Below are 16135 nucleotides of genomic sequence, written 5' to 3'. Positions count from 1 at the left end.
GTCTTAAAGTTTTTTGTATCGACGATGAATCAACAAAGATTTTTTCTTTTTTCTTTTTTTTGTGTCATTAATGGAGGAGATGGGGAGAACTCAGGTGGGAGAGGAAGGGAGGGGAGGAGAGTAAACTGATTTTGGTTTTAGAGTTAATAGGTTTTTAAGTAGTAAGGGTAAAATAGTATTTTCACCACCTTTTGGAATCACCCTAAAATTTTTGGTGTGGGTATAAATTGGTCAGGGCCCCTAATTGTTTTTAGGGGCCCCCAATTAAACGAGGCTTCTTATCTTCATTTCAGTATTTGGAGCTTCAAATGGTTGAATTTCGGATTCAATTTCTGGTTCAATTATACCTTCATCTTCAATTGGTTCTTCTTCTTTAATTCATGGATTGGAAGAGGATTTAGAACACCTGACGTTTGCTTTTTTCTTTGTACGATCCATTATATAGTTCAATTTAACCGATGATCGTATTTTCACGAATCGATAATTAATTACAGTGATGAAAAAAAAAATTATGAGAGAAAAGGAAAGTGGTTTGGCTGGAGGAAGAAGAAGAGATGTTTAGGATAGTTTATTTTTGATTTTAGGTTCAAGGGTATATAGGTAATTGAACCACCCAATAGACACCCCTTATAAGGTCACCTAGAATGGAAAAACTATTTCGTATGCCTTAAAAATTTTTGGTATGTCTAAAATCATAGTTCATTTGTATACAAGCTTAACTCAAATTTTTTTCTAGCTTGTTTGTTTGATGGATTATGCCCTACAATTGAAAAAAATAAATGAAATCACTAGTTATTAGGAAAATGCGACAGGGTTATCTAAAGACACTCCATTTTTTTTTTTGTAGCCGTTGTCCCCTTCACTGAGAGTCATGAGAAACTGACTCATTCTCTCACAACAATAATTTTGCAACACACAAAAAGAAATCAAAGAGTACCAAAAAAGCTTTATTGGCGGTAACGTTTGGTGGGAAACGGAGAAACGCAAACCAAAAATAGCCCACAAAATCAAACCTATTACATTTCATGCATTATTATTTTATTTCTTACAAAGGGTTTTACTCATATTTCTCCTCCTCTCTCCGTCTCTCGCTTCCATTACGCCCTAGTCTTCGCAGAACCCAATAGACTCTCGAAAACTCCTAAATCAAAAATCCCTTCCTCCATGGTTTTAAATCCTAGGGTTTTACTTTTTGCCCTAAAATTTTTAATTTAAGAATCCCTATTTACAGTCTCTGTATTGTAGATCAATCAATCGGAGAAACCAAGTAAGTTTGTTTGTTCGTCATTTCAGTAATTTTATTTTATCAATTTCTCCATGTCATAGAGAAATATAGTGGAACTGAAAATCATTGAAACCTAGAAAGATTGGTCAAGGGTTTGTGTTTATTTATTTATCAGGTTTAGAGATTCACCATTAATTTTTCTATACCTATTTCTTTCTCCTGTCATGCGAGAGAAGGGTAAAACTGTTTTTCCTAAACAAAAACAACACATAGATTCTGATAGATTTGTCAAAGTTAAGAAGAAAGAGAAGAGTTTAGATGCTATTTGTGAACAAGTATATAATCAACATCGTGTTAGTAAAGATGAGAACAATGCCGAAGGGGTTGGATCAGACTCTGGATTACTTCGTAGGAGTACTCGTGCTAGGAGAGCACCTACTGTACTTGATGCATCCCCTTCTCCTCCTGTAAGAAAGAGGCGTAGATTTGATAATGGCAGTGGTGGTGGTTCTGTGTCTGTTAGAAATAAGGATTGGATTGAAGATGGATTGAAGAAGACCTCTTCATCCAGGAGTTCTGAAAATCTGGATGAATCGAGTGGTTGGACGTCCAGGCTTAGATCTAGAGCTGGTAATATTAACTTTGCATTAACGGGAAAGAGTTGCTCTCCTCGGGGTAAGAGGAAACTTATATACGACGAGGATGAGTCGGGAGAAGGATCCGAGGTGAATGGTAGTGAAATGAATAACAAGAAGGAAGAGTTTAAAGAGGCAACATCAACTGTAATTAAGGAGAATATGGTCGTTAATGATGAAACCAATCGTTTGAAGGCTCACAAGGCTGATAATCAACCAACTCCACCTTCTGATAAAGAAGAACAAAACAATGATATGAATGTTGAAGATCAAAATGACACGGAAGTTACTCCAGTTAGTTTTAGACAGGAAAATGAGGAAGGGGAGGGGCAAAGGGAGGGTAGTTTGAAATTTGATGTGAAGCAGAGTGGAAGCAAGTATGTGGAGACAATGGCGGAATTTGATGAGCAGCTGAAAAAAGCAGGTAGTGAAAAGGAAGAACGGGACCAAGTAAATGCCGTGCAAATGGAGGAAATTCAGACAGAACAATTAGATATATGTGAGTCTTGTGAGGACAAGGATACCTCGCTAGGCGACCTTGGTAGAGAGCCTGTAGTGGATGAGAATAATACAAAGATGGATGAGAATAACACAAAGATGGACGGGAATAACACAAAGATGGATGAGAATAATATAAAGATGGATAAGTTGAAACAATTTCGAACTGGTACTCCCTATAAGACTCGGATAAGAGAAGGGCGGAGATGTGGTTTGTGTGGCGGAGGGACTGATGGAAAACCTCCAAGAAAGTTGGTCCATTATTCGGCTGAGAGTGATAATGAGGCATATGGGGGGTCATCAGCTTCAGAGGAGATCAATATCATTTATGATGTGTTGGATGGCTTCGTGGACGAACCTGGCTGGCTTGGACGTCTTTTGGGTCCCATAAACGATCGCTTTGGCATTGCTGGTGTATGGGTTCATCAAAACTGTGCTGTGTGGAGTCCAGAGGTTGGGTTCATGGACTTAGCTACTTTTTTTATTAAGCTTTATACTTGTGGTTCACTTGAGAAAGACTGCACATATTTGAATGTCTTATGTACTTCTATCGTTAAATTGTTTACTACAAGCACAGTATTGTATACAACTTATTAATATTCATTTCTGCATGCTGCTCACTTATTATTTCCTTTACCATTTAACATGAGTTTCGTTGGTTTTCTCTGCTCATTATGTCTTTCTGCTCAGGATAGTTTAACAATTCACTCTTACCTTTCTGCACCTGTAATCTGCTGATAGAATCAATGTTATTATTAAATTAAGGACTAGTTTAGATTCGTAGAACCTTTTTGTGGGGCCAATAATCAGTTATATTTTGCAGTTTTTTTAAGGAGTTTTTCTTCATTGTCACCTGTTGTGAGTCAAAGATGCTTCCTTTGCGCTTGAATTGTTTATTTATCCATCAGTTACTTTAAGATACAATTTAGTTCGTATGGCTTAGGATGTGGTGCCGTCATATGTGGTTGTTTGCTCCACCATGCGCTTTCTGGTCACTAATCCTTGCTTATAGATTAGAGTAAATTGGAAAAAGTAGTGAGTGCTGTTGGCCCTTCGCAATATTTAGCGAACCCTGGAAACAAAGAGCATGATGATGTGACAAACGAAAAGACCAGTTTTATAGTTCATGGAGTAGAAACTGAGTTGTCAGTGGCACCTGCAATGTGTCTCTTTTCAACATTAAGGGAGAGCGACATTTCAAATATAACTTACATTTCAACCTTACGGTCTTTTTACCAGGATCCATCATCATATGAAGCATAGACATCCGTAAACGTGATAACCAAATCTTGAGATTTATTAGTTTAAAATAGAAGGAATAAATTTTGGTAGTACATGAGCCAATGTGGGGGCAAAGGTCGCTGCTAGTATGATCTATTGTCATATCTGAAAGTACACATCTATCAACCAACTGTTGAGATTTATTTGACAATGTAGGATTGGGTTTTCCTAGCACTTGAGCCCAACGGAAGAACAAAGGTTTCCATTGCATAAAAAATATATAATGCCAATCAGGTGTTATTCAATTTATTCAGTTGATACTGCCTTTCAGATTTCCTTCCTCTATGTAATTCGGTTGTTCATATTTGCTGATGATCTTTAACCTATTTAACTCCTCATGATAGATGTTTCCTGTGTTGGAAATGGTAGCTATTGTTTCATTTTATGTGATATGATCTGGAGTTCTAAATTTTTTCTGATGAATTTCTTTTTAGGTGTATTTTGCCGGTTTAGGATGCCTGAAAAATGTAAAAGCAGCTCTTTGTAGGGGAAGATCATTGAAATGCAGCCGCTGTGGGAGGCCAGGAGCAACTATTGGATGTCGTGTCGATCGCTGTCCTAAAACTTACCACTTGGTAAGGTTATATCTTTTCAGTCAGGCCTTACTTTTATAGACTTCCACAAGTTGTTTTATCTTTTCTATGTTTCATACTCCATCTCATGACTTGTATGCAATTTTTACTCTTCAGCCTTGTGCGCGAGTTGAGGGTTGCGTTTTTGATCACCGCAAGTTTCTCATAGCTTGTGAAGATCATCGACACTTTTTCCAGCCCCATCATTTGAAGTGGATGAAAAAGTTGAAAATTCAGAAAATGAAGTTGGAAATGATGAAGATTTCACATGACGCTTCACGTAAGGATCTTGAGGTAGAGGAAAAATGGTTGGAGAACTGTGGTGAGGATGAAGAGTTCTTGAAACGTGAGGGAAAGAGGCTACATCGAGATCTCTTGAGAATCGCACCTGTGTATATTGGAGGTTCTAACTCGGAAAATGACAAAATACACCAGGGTTGGGAATCTGTTGCTGGCCTTCAAGACGTCATCCAATGTATGAAGGAGGTTGTCATATTGCCTCTTCTGTATCCAGAGTTGTTTAGTACTTTAGGGATTATACCACCTAGAGGAGTTCTTTTGCATGGTTATCCTGGAACAGGAAAAACGCTAGTAGTGCGAGCGTTGATTGGTTCATGTGCTCGTGGTGATAAGCGGATAGCGTATTTTGCTCGTAAGGGTGCAGATTGTTTAGGAAAGTATGTTGGTGATGCCGAGCGCCAGCTAAGACTCCTGTTTCAGGTTGCTGAGAAATCTCAGCCGTCTATAATATTTTTTGACGAGATTGATGGGTTGGCACCATGTCGGACGAGGCAGCAAGATCAAACACATAACTCTGTTGTGTCAACTTTGTTGGCGTTACTGGATGGTCTGAAATCTCGTGGTTCAGTCATAGTAATTGGGGCCACAAATCGTCCTGAGGCAGTTGACCCTGCTTTGAGGAGGCCGGGAAGATTTGATAGGGAAATTTACTTTCCATTGCCATCAGTTAAAGATAGAGCTGATATTCTGTCATTTCACACTCAAACGTGGCCAAAACCTGTAAATGGGGCGCTGCTGAAGTGGATTTCCCAGCAAACTGTGGGCTTTGCTGGTGCAGATCTGCAAGCTCTTTGTACTCAAGCAGCCATGATTGCTTTAAAGCGGAACTGTGCCTGGCAAGACTTAATGGTTTTGGTTGCAGAAAAGAAAGCTAACAATGATAAATGTCCCCCACTTCCTTCCTTTTCCGTGGAAGAAAGGGATTGGTTAGATGCTCTCGCATGTGCCCCTCCCCCGTGTTCTCGTAGAGAAGCAGGAATGGCTGCAAGTGATGTGGTTTCTTCTCCTCTTCAAACTCATCTAACTCCCTGTCTGCTACAACCGTTATCGCATTTGCTTGTTTCCCTTTTTCTTGATGAGCGCATATGGTTGCCTCCTTCTCTTTACAAAGCAGCTGAGTTGATTAAAAACGTTATCATCACGGCGTTGGAGAAGAGGCATACGTGTAGTAAATCCTGGTGGTGTCATCTTCATGATTTATTTCGGGAAGCAGATATTGTCAAAGAAATAGAAAACAATCTATTTCGTAGTGGCCTTTTAATCGGGCCTTCTAGTGTTACAGATTCAGATGTGGTAGATGATGATGATGCCAATAAAGAAAATGAGAAATTTGAACTTCACAAAGTGAATCTAGCTGGCGCTCGTGCTAATTTGTTGAGCAATGTTTCATATTCATCAGGCAGAGGATCGGGATTTAGGGTATTGGTTGCTGGATGTCCCAGATCTGGTCAAAGTCACCTTGCCTCTTGTCTTCTCCATGGTTTTGTGGGGCGTGTTGAAATCCAGAAGGTTAATCAGGCTACTATTTCACAAGAAGGACAAGGAGATGTAGTCCAAGGCGTAACCCGAATACTGCGTAAGTTTTCTTTATCCGTTGGGTTTTTTACTAGTTTAACTTAATGTAAAGGATTGCTGGTATATTCTCTGATGTCTTCCAGTTGGGCAACTAATTGCCCGATCATTTTGTAGTGGACCGTCTTTCTTTTCTTTCACAGTTTTCTCGGAATGTAGCTTAGCGTGATAACCTTGATGACTGATGAGACTGGTTTGTTACTGCTTTACTGGTAACTTTAGGAGGTCTAAGTGTTGTTCAGTGTAGTTTTCCCTGTTATGTTCTAACTAGATTAATTTTTGCGCAGAAACTAACATAGTCATGTAGATGACCAAGGTTTTATTCAAGGATCATTCGTTTAGCATGTCAGCATTACCCATGTGCTAGGGTTCATTCATGTTTGGTAATTCTAAATGTTAGTTTATCTGACAGTGAAGTGTGCACGTGCGGGCTTGTGCATTATTTACTTACCCAGAATTGATTTGTGGGCCATGGAGGCAAACAATATGGTTGCTGAAAGCGAGAGTGATACATCTGATAATGCATACAAATCAACTGATACAACAGCGGCTTATGATGCTAGAAGAACTGCCTCACAGGCGTGGAATACTTTTATTGAGCAGGTGGATTCAACATGTTTGTCCACATCCTTAATAATTCTGGTATGGGCGAAGCTTTTCTACACGGTTAATTAACTTTCAATTTTTACTTATTTTAAAATATGGAAGAATTTGAAAGAAGTGTTCTTGATTGATTTTTCATGGACTTCTCTGTCTCGGTACTCATCATTATTTGATTCAGCCTCAAAGGCTTTGGTTTGAATATCCCGTAAAATGTTCTGCTATTTTGTGTCCATCTGCATTTGATTCTGATTTGATTTTAATCACATGATATTAACCAAACTACTTAGTTTCCTTACAACAGCGTCAGAAATTTATCAAAGGGTCACCAATTTTTTGTGTGAATCCATGCCTGAAAGTACTGCAACAAAACAACTACAGAAAATAAAACTGTCAAGTGGGTAACAGATATCAATATTAGTAACACATGCTTAGGGAGATATGGTTATCTTGAAATCCATTAACACCCGATCTAATGCTCTGTGATGCTTTGGGAACTCTCACGAGCATGAACTTAGCTGTCCGTAGGGGTTTTCTCGTGTTGTTGCTTGTTTTTTATTCTTTTTTATGACTGCAACTCGATCTGAAGTTGCTCTTTTTCATAGCTCTTAGATCTTGTACCTTTTGGTTTTGCTCTCAGTGTTCAGGGGCGAGACGTGCTTTACCTGACTTGTTTGATAATACATCATCTAGTGTGATCTTTGGGCAGCACTTTTGCTCTACCTAATTCTATGTGGTATTATTTTTTTATAGGGGCTTTTTGACTTTAGGTTATTATTTGTATAGTGTCTGTTAGATGTGTGCTATTATTTTCTCTTGTTTGATTAGTAATACTTGTGTGATTGTATTATTCATCTTGATTTCAGTAAATTATTTCATATGTTGTTTATAATTTTTGTTTTTTTCAATTCACAGTGCTGTTATTGTTTTTTGTGATATAAAACATTCTGAATACATGTTGTACACCTGCAGGCTACTTCTGAGGTGCCAAATCAAGTACTCCCTTTCAGAATAAGTCAGTTCTTTACAAGTCATGTGTCCCACTGCAGCAAATTAGCTTCTTCCGAACACACCGTACCACGATTTCTCGTTCAACTTGACAAGAACTTCGATTGCAGCATGGCAATCAACTCATCTGCAAAAGAGTTGTCATGGCGTTTGGTTCAACATTACGTTCAGTTAATTCATGACCGAACTCATATAGCTAATATATCCAAGGAACATACCGTTACTGCTGCAGTTGTGGATAATCCCATTACCGAGAAACGCCATAAAGAGAACGGAGTAGTCGAAGAAGGATCCTACGCTGTGACATCTGGAAGGCCCGTATCTATTGGCAACCAAAGTCAGCAACACACTAGCTGTGATGAACCATCTCCAGCGGTGTTAAGATCTTACGACCATCATGAAATTGAGGACATACCAGGTTACTCTCAAGATTCTGTTCCGAAAATTCTCCCAAGTAGAACTTTAAAAGGGAAACCGAGCTTGTTATGTGCAATATCTACATTTGGGTATCAAATTCTGCGATATCCTCATTTCTCAGAACTCTGTTGGACTACATCAAAACTAAAAGAAGGTCCTTGTACAAATATAAATGGGCCTTGGAAAGGTTGGCCATTTAATGCATGTATTATTCGTCCCAAGATATCGATGGAGAGTGTAGCTGTTAGCTGGGACTCCAGTGATACAAAAAACAGAGAGAATTCTGGTGTTGTCAGAGGGCTTATAGCTGTTGGTATGTTGGCATATCAAGGTGCTTATACATCAGTTATAGAAGTTTCCTCTAATGTTCGAAAGGTTCTTGAGCTCTTAGTTGAACAGATCAATGCAAAAATTTCGAGTGGCAAAGATAGAAATCGGTTCCTTCGTCTTCTTTCTCAAGTTGCTTATCTAGAAGATCTGGTGTACAGCTGGGCATACACACTTCAGAGGTAATGCTAGACTTCGACCTGTTGGAATTTAAGCTCCATAAACATCATACTTAAGAGTTGGCTGTGCCTTAAGCTGAAAACAGACTTTACCTTAGTATTAAAATACTCCACAGCCTGGTCTAGTTAACAACATGATAGTATATAACAACAGACTGTACACTGGGAAATATTCTGTTTTAAAATTATTCATTTTCTTCACAAAAAATAGAAAGATTTTTTTCCTATTCACTCGTGGAGTTGTCCTTTAAGGTAGTTTTTAACTTGGATTTCTACTTCTGTTTCCCCACACTGTTTTAGTGGGTAAAGCGTAATCTCTTTCATTTATGAGGCTAGAAGAGAGTGCTAATCATGCTTGCCACATGTCTCTCTAACCTTTCCATCATGGGTAGAGAGACACCTCATTTGGCTACATAGGACAGCTCATAGAATGATTAGCTTAATCTAGCGTTAAACCATAAACAAGATTAAATGCATAATTAGGGCAATACTTTACATCATATAAGTTTGATTATTGTTTATCCAGCTTAACTTAAACTGATCATAGGTTAACTTAATTAATCATAATTTGATGCTAAACCATAAAAAGCCAACATGAACAACTTCACTTTTATTGTTTTCTTTATTTTATAAATACATAATATTGAAATTAATGTAATGTGCTTTCTAAAAATACATAATATTGAAATTAATGTAATGTGCTTCTGTTGCAGTTTAGAGTTGGACAGTCGAATTCCGCTGTCAAGCACAGATGCGGTGTTGGGGGGTTCTTCAGAATTCCTAACTGGAAGTAAACCATGCATGTTAGGAATTTCTGAAAAGAACTCCAATGAAGTAAAACTGCATGGACAGAGTCCTCCGAGATTTGTGATCAAAAATGACAAATGCATTGATTCTGTAACGGAATTTACTAATCTTGGTTTACTCAACTCTGAGGTGAGAACCACAGTGGCCATGGAGCAGTCTGAACAGTCGGTGTTTCCGGATCACTCTTCTCCTGTTCTGCCTCAAAGTTCTTCCTTCGTTGCAAACTCGCTTACCGTTGAAATCACTTCCACCACATGTAGGAAGACCAATGAATTTGTAGGTGGTCTATCTGAAAAGCATGTCTCAGTTGCAGTCCATCGTGAAGGTTTTGAGTCGTCAAATGGTGTGGGACAGGAAGAAATAACTTTTCCATCCGAGGATAGTGTTTGTAATGAATCAGGTGGCAATATGAACTCCAGAACTGAAAGTGTCAGCTATCATTCTAATGGTCTGGCAATGGGAGAGACTGACATGTCTAATCGGAGGGTGGATACTCATGATGATCCTGATAAAGATGTCAATTCTAACTCTAACGAAAATAGTGATGTTTCAGCTGTCTCTGGGGTAACTTGTTTTTATAATTGTTGCTCTGACTGCGTATATAAGATCAACGGCTTGATTCAGAAGCTTCTCATTCACGAGAAGAAGAAAAAGGGAAACAGCTGGACTGTAGAAGATGTTCATGATGCTGTTTCATCCTTGTCTGTGAATCTTCTGTCATCTGTTAGAAAATTTTGTGCTGCTGAAAGTGCTATTAGTTCAGAATTTCTTGAAGATGAAGCTGGACATGAAGGTCGAGAAAACTCTTGTGCATGTCCAGGAGTTGGCCATTTTAATAAGACGTCTGGGAACTGCAGAAGTACTGGTAAAGGGGTAGTCTTACCAATGGAGTGTAGTTGTCACATAGAAAGCAAGACTATCACTGCAAAGACAGATAAATGTTTAAACTCTCAATTGGAGTTAGGATTAAGATTTTTTTTCAGAAACAATGTACTAATCCCTTTAGATTCTGACAAGGATGTTTTATTTCATTGCAAAGCTGAGAATTTGTGCCTCAGTTCTCTTATAGAGCTGGTTTTGAAGATCAAGCAGCCCTTAGATTGATGTGCTATGTTGTCAACTCGAGTAAACCTTCTCGTATTGGAAAGTCTTCCTGCAATCCAACTGTTAGATTTCTCGGGATATTGTAAGTCAATTTTGTGCATTTTATCCGATACATCCTCTGATTTTTTTACAGGTGCAATGTGTCTGTGTTTATTTTTTCTGCTTCAAAGTCGAACTTGTGCCTCTCGAAAAGTGTTGATTTTTTTTCTTGTTTTATCTTTTTCTATCATATTTATGCTTCTATATTTTATTTTCTGTAATGTCTTCCCTTTTTGCATGAGTTTAAAGTTAGCTGTTTCTGTGGGATGTTACTAGCTACATGAGGCCTAAGTACTGGAACTTGTGTAGTTCAAGTGTGTTTTATTAGATAAAGATGCAACAGACTGAAAAGTGAACCCAGTCTTCTAGATCCTACTGGAGTCGATCTATACACAGTTCCCAATCGAAAATCACATCCTTGTATGATTCAGGTAAATACTTTTGAAATGTGTCATTTAACTTATTTTAGGTTTTGTTTATTCTGCTATGTAGATGAGTTGGAGCATGGTGTAGGGTTTTTGGTGGATCCACCTATCAAAAACTAACGTATATGATTTTTCCTTCGACTTGCTAGATCAGAGACAAACATCAGGATGGAGCTATGGCAACGAAGTATTCCTATTATTTGGAGCTTTATTTCCACTTAACAGTGTAGCCATGGACATCCCTTTTTATCCTGCATCATTCGCGGACCTCTGGTAAAGATATCAGTTTGATGATTGACTTCCTTCTGGGGCAGTTCAGATTACTGGTTGAGTAAATAGTAAGTCCGTTTGATCTCATCTCTGCTCTTTATTTTCGTTAAAATTAGAATCATCAATCAATCCTGCCACATTATTTAGTAGTAACTTTTTGCATTGCTGGTTTGGAGGTAATCTATATCTGCTCAACATACATCTAATTAAATTAAACTATAAATCTTTAGTTTGAACTTAGAAAGTTACGTTTATCTTGCTCAAAAACGAACCAGTTGACGTGTGATACTTAATATCTATGTCCCCTGAATTTTAGTCTAAGACAATAAGAAAATGTGTAATTTATCAACGCGTATTTTATCCTATACTTATTCTCTGTACAATATTTCATAAGTCATAACAATGGAATAATAGTATGGGTCTTGATTATCATGGAGAAGCTCCGAGAAAATCTCTAATGATAAGTTCCAGTTCTTGTCATTGATTCAGTAAATTTGGAAGTCTAACCATACTTAATTTTTACATTAAGTCTTTTCATAAGCCACTTCTTCTTCCATTATTTCCACTGCTGTATGTCCAGCTGAGGGATTTTGTGTATAGCCAGTTCCTTGTAGCGAAGAATTATCAATTAGTTCTTGATTGTCACACAGTGCATTGTCAACTCTGTGAGAAGGCGACAGTTTCGTCAAATTATTTTTCCTTCCATCCTTGTTTCCCTTGGCGTCGTTATGCCAGCTCTTTAGACCCTCAATAACTGTTGGCGTGAATACCTCTTTTTTCATCGATGAACCCATCTGATGTAAGTTTAGCGCAAGTTAGATACAGATCAAAGAAGAGACAAACTGAGGTCTTCTGAAAAACATTTGGATATTTTACCTGTGTAACCAAAGCATATAGAGGTAGTGTTACGTATCCACAAAGGATATGAACTAGTGATCCAGCGACGAGCCTTATAACAATGTTATTTGTTTCTTCATGGAAGCAAGATCTCATTCCGAACTTAATCTGTTTATGTAAGAAGCTTGGTTATTAACTTTATTACTTTTATGGAGAAGTTGAAGAACTTTCGGTTGGATTTTATTAGAGTGCTTACCCATGTCCAAGTGAAGAATGCCAGTTGAAAAGAGTTCTGCAAAAGCCAACTGAGATTTGTAAGGAAACAGTTGATAAACCCTAGAACAACTTAGGTGTTTGCATTTCAATCATTGCAGTCACAATATTCATTACCTGAAATAGGATGAAATGTAGAAGATGAAGAACCAACTGAGGCTGGCTGAACCAGAAAAACTTATCATGGGGTTTCACCAGCAAAGTCCCACGAACAACAGAAGCTGAATCACGGCTTTCTAAGCACATTTTGGTTATGATTAATTGTAATTTTGTCCCAACTATCAAAAGCATCTGCCATGAATGAAATTTGAAGTTTTAGGCTTCGTAGTATATAGATTTGTCTGTCAGAAGTTTATGATTAAGATACTGTGTTTTATATAGATTTGTCTGTCAGAAGTTTATAATTAAGACACTGTGTTTTGCTTAATTACAAAAATTAGCCTGGAGTCGTACCAGAAGAGGAAGGAAAGGAAGCCAGAAATGGTTGTAAAATCCTGCAAATGTGATGGCTCAAGTTAGCTTTGTCTAGATTATTATCTGTAACTGTAATACTGTTGTTCATATAATCTTGAAAGGGGACGTTTACTCGTTTACCCTTTGCATGGAAAAAGATGAAAAGTACGGAGAAGACCCAAATCCACAGTCTGCAAAACAAGAAACCCAAGAATCAAACTTTTTGGAATTTTTTTTATCCATCTGGCGTATTATACTCATTGCCAAGTCATACACTCTGCAATTGTAGCCACTGTTAAACGTTTTTGAGTTTTCTTGTAAACGTACCTTGTACCCACGACCACCTGTAAGTCCTCATCCAAAACTCTCCTTAGAAACATTCGGAAATCAAAACTGCTGCCTTCTGCAAAGTGAGCCTAAAAGAGAAAGAACAGAGAATCTAATTTTGTTCACTTCAACTTATATTTTAAACCGCATATACAATAAACACTGATCTCTTTTTTTCTCTGTAAAAACTTGTTGCAGGCTTACAGTGAGAAATCCATGACGGAGTGTGAAGTAATCAGTTTTAGAGACTGAGCCATAAAACTGACGAAGAAAACAGACCTGAGAAAATTATCAATAAAAGAAGACTTGGTTAAAAGAATGGAAACAAATGGACAGATAAAAAATGATGAAACGAAACTAACCGGCCAGCGAAGGAGCCGATGATCACTCCAGAACTTAAGATGTCGCTGTGCGAATGATGTTTGATGGGTGAGCCTGAATCTCCTTGGATCTGTGACGGGCGAGATATTTATATCAAATCTGAATGCAGTTAAGCGCACATGATTGCATAATAGTAGAATACTGGTACAACAGATCCTTGAAGAAAACTGGTTTAGCTAGTTATCTTGCCTGAAACGTTAATGAAACCTACTTGTAACGTGACTGGACACCAGTTACAGCACACAATCATCTTAGTTTTTAGGGCAGAATATCCTGAGTTCAGGCAGTGGTGGCGTCTGTCAATGGACATTACAATTAGGGCAATAAGAACAGCAAATTGAGCTGATTAAAATCCTGGGGTTGAAAGATAAATAAATTTTCGTCCAGCAAAAATAAAACTAAATTTGGGACGATCAAACAATTTTAACGAGACTACATTTTTCCTCTTCTTTGTGCAACGGAAGTGTTCCAACATAATAATAGCAAGAAAGAAACATCCATCCCCAAGTAAAAGGGGCTAGAAAGAACCTCACAGGTCATTTTCAATAAATAACTCACCGTTTGAAAATTGATACTCCAACGTTCTCGTCTCCTCCTCCCAGGACTTCCAACTTCTCATCTTAATAATTAAGAAAAAAGTGATCATAATCAATACGTAAATCAAGAAAACTTACTACCATTACTATAATGGTCCAGTATCTAGGACTACTATTACTATAGTGTACAGTACTATCCATTGCTGGCTGCAGGCTGCCACACAAATATTCACAACCATGAACCAATCCACGTATCGAATGTTGAAACAATCTTAATAGACTATTAGTAAACGGTCCACGTTTTCATGTAGGGTGTAGAGAACAGTAATCACTAGGATTCAATACCTACGTACAGCTATCCCATGAGTTATTAGTTACGCAACTTGGTTTAGAAGTTATGTAAAGCGAATTACCGAGTGTTAGCTCCAGCTTATACCGGAGAAAGAAAAGAAAAATGTACTAGATTAATTATAAATTAATTACCTTCAGGTGGCCAAAACTAAACGTAAGAACACATGAGAAGACATGATAAAGAGCCAAGATGAAGATTAGAATTTGAAGTTGATTCACTCCGTCTCCAGAGATGAGAGAAACCTTTCCCTGCGACAAATGAACAAAAATCATGAATAAATGCTGTATATTCATGATAATTTCGGACTGATGATTAACTAGCATAGCTTTGGTTCTTCTTTATTGTATACCTTGTTTAGGCAAGAGGGTTCTTCGAAGACGTTTTCGTCTAAGGACTTCTTGTAGTTGCATGGAAGAAAAGTTTCACTACTACTTTTAGGGATACAAATCTTTGAAATAGGCTCTTTTGTTACAGTAAGTAGCAAAGATAAGAACCCCAAAAGCATTAATTCTGCATTGAACACACAACTTTCAGTGACTTAAAGTACAGTTGGATCGGGAACAAACTAACTCAAGATGAGAAAACCAATTGAGTTAATTTTGTTACTGGCATTGTGGCTAGCTAGTCTACTAGCTGACAGCTATATATAGCTAGAGATCTTATCTGTTACCTGATTTAATCCGGTACAGAGCTTTGTATAGGGACCTCCTCTTTCTCATAAACAACTGTATCATGATACAAGACACATAAAATTACTGAATTTGATATCAAATTCAAGGATGGCGAAATTGTACATGTTACACACATAAACTAATATTTCATATAACCAAGGCATGTCATGTGTGTTTCTGTCGGATGAAATTACCTTAGATAAGAGATGGATGGCATGTTCAAGGAAGATAGAGATGAAGATGAGAACAAAACAAACAGTTGCAATAGCCCACGTTGGTGTTGTTTGAAGATTTGTCGACGTTGTAATAGTAGTCTGTACTGCTCCTTCATCTCCAGCCATAATCTGAACCCAAGATAGAAACTCTCTGAAACACACACACTGACCAGATCTATGTATACAATATGAATGGATCTCCTGTATATATATATATATATATATATAGATAGATAGATAGATTTGAGCTGTATATATATGTTGAATATATTTCAACAAACAATTAGGGACTGGACTAGCTAGTTTGAATTAGTATTTTGGTTGGACCAACTAGAATATAATAAGAGGGAGTCAGGGAGAAGAAGGAGAAGAAGAAGAAGAAGAAGAGAAACCACCTCATTAAATAGTCAGATGAATTTGAAAGCAAGCTATGTGCCACAAGATTGGTCGGTTAAAATCTAGATGAGTATCGAGATAGTGAAATAGGCAGAACTAAATAGTCAATTATAGTTGAAATTAAAGATGAAACTGGTGGGGACTGTACGTGTGGGGACTGACTCACTCTTTCATTTCCCCATCATCCATTTAAGTGAGGAAGCTGCAGGACGGCAGAAACAAAAATCGTGTCTCATGAGGCTCACTTAAACATCATTAGAGTGTATTCATGTGGTAAGCCAATGCCACTAAGCATGTAATCAGAAAAACTTTGATTGCGTGACAACATAAAAGACAAATCATTCTCCATAAAAGAAACCGGTATAACTATCAGGTTAAATGTAAGCAGTCATTGATGAAATTGTTGAAAATTAAGCTGTTCAAAACTAAAATAAA

The 16135-nt window shown here is 37.7% G+C and overlaps 2 protein-coding genes across 2 annotated transcripts; one reads left to right on the top strand and one right to left on the bottom strand.

Annotated features, from left to right (window-relative positions):
• The first annotated feature begins 1030 nt into the window (after window positions 1-1030).
• Window positions 1031-10780, top strand: LOC113287539. Its single transcript, XM_026536320.1, has 6 exons — window positions 1031-2811; window positions 4074-4214; window positions 4329-6087; window positions 6496-6725; window positions 7656-8617; window positions 9328-10780. Exons 1-6 carry the CDS (start codon window positions 1450-1452, stop codon window positions 10523-10525), a joined length of 5652 nt encoding a protein of 1883 aa, XP_026392105.1. The 5' UTR covers window positions 1031-1449; the 3' UTR covers window positions 10526-10780.
• Window positions 10781-11481: 701 nt separating this feature from the next.
• On the bottom strand, window positions 11482-15730 carry LOC113287540 (MLO-like protein 2). Its single transcript, XM_026536321.1, has 14 exons — window positions 15284-15730; window positions 15089-15143; window positions 14768-14928; window positions 14550-14666; window positions 14089-14149; window positions 13512-13600; window positions 13354-13428; window positions 13150-13238; window positions 12964-13013; window positions 12823-12863; window positions 12487-12660; window positions 12353-12388; window positions 12136-12264; window positions 11482-12053 (listed from the first exon to the last, which is right to left on the bottom strand). The coding sequence occupies exons 1-14, from the start codon at window positions 15428-15430 to the stop codon at window positions 11784-11786; spliced, it is 1494 nt and encodes a 497-aa protein (XP_026392106.1). The 5' UTR covers window positions 15431-15730; the 3' UTR covers window positions 11482-11783.
• Window positions 15731-16135: the final 405 nt, after the last annotated feature.

The sequence above is a fragment of the Papaver somniferum genome, chromosome 6 (assembly GCF_003573695.1).
Source record: "Papaver somniferum cultivar HN1 chromosome 6, ASM357369v1, whole genome shotgun sequence".
Taxonomy (NCBI): Eukaryota; Viridiplantae; Streptophyta; class Magnoliopsida; order Ranunculales; family Papaveraceae; genus Papaver; species Papaver somniferum.
This window is presented reverse-complemented; position numbering and strand designations above follow the sequence as displayed.

Coding starts and splice junctions, on each gene's coding strand:
- LOC113287539 (XM_026536320.1), top strand. CDS start 1,450: ATGCGAGAGAAGGGTAAAACTGTTTTTCCTAAACAAAAACAACACATA. Junction 2,812..4,073: donor GTGCTGTGTGGAGTCCAGAG/GTTGGGTTCATG, acceptor ATTTCTTTTTAG/GTGTATTTTGCCGGTTTAGG. Junction 6,088..6,495: donor AGGCGTAACCCGAATACTGC/GTAAGTTTTCTT, acceptor TTTATCTGACAG/TGAAGTGTGCACGTGCGGGC.
- LOC113287540 (XM_026536321.1), bottom strand. CDS start 15,430: ATGGCTGGAGATGAAGGAGCAGTACAGACTACTATTACAACGTCGACA. Junction 13,601..14,088: donor GGAGTATCAATTTTCAAACG/GTGAGTTATTTA, acceptor CGCCCGTCACAG/ATCCAAGGAGATTCAGGCTC. Junction 13,014..13,149: donor CAGGTGGTCGTGGGTACAAG/GTACGTTTACAA, acceptor CTTGTTTTGCAG/ACTGTGGATTTGGGTCTTCT.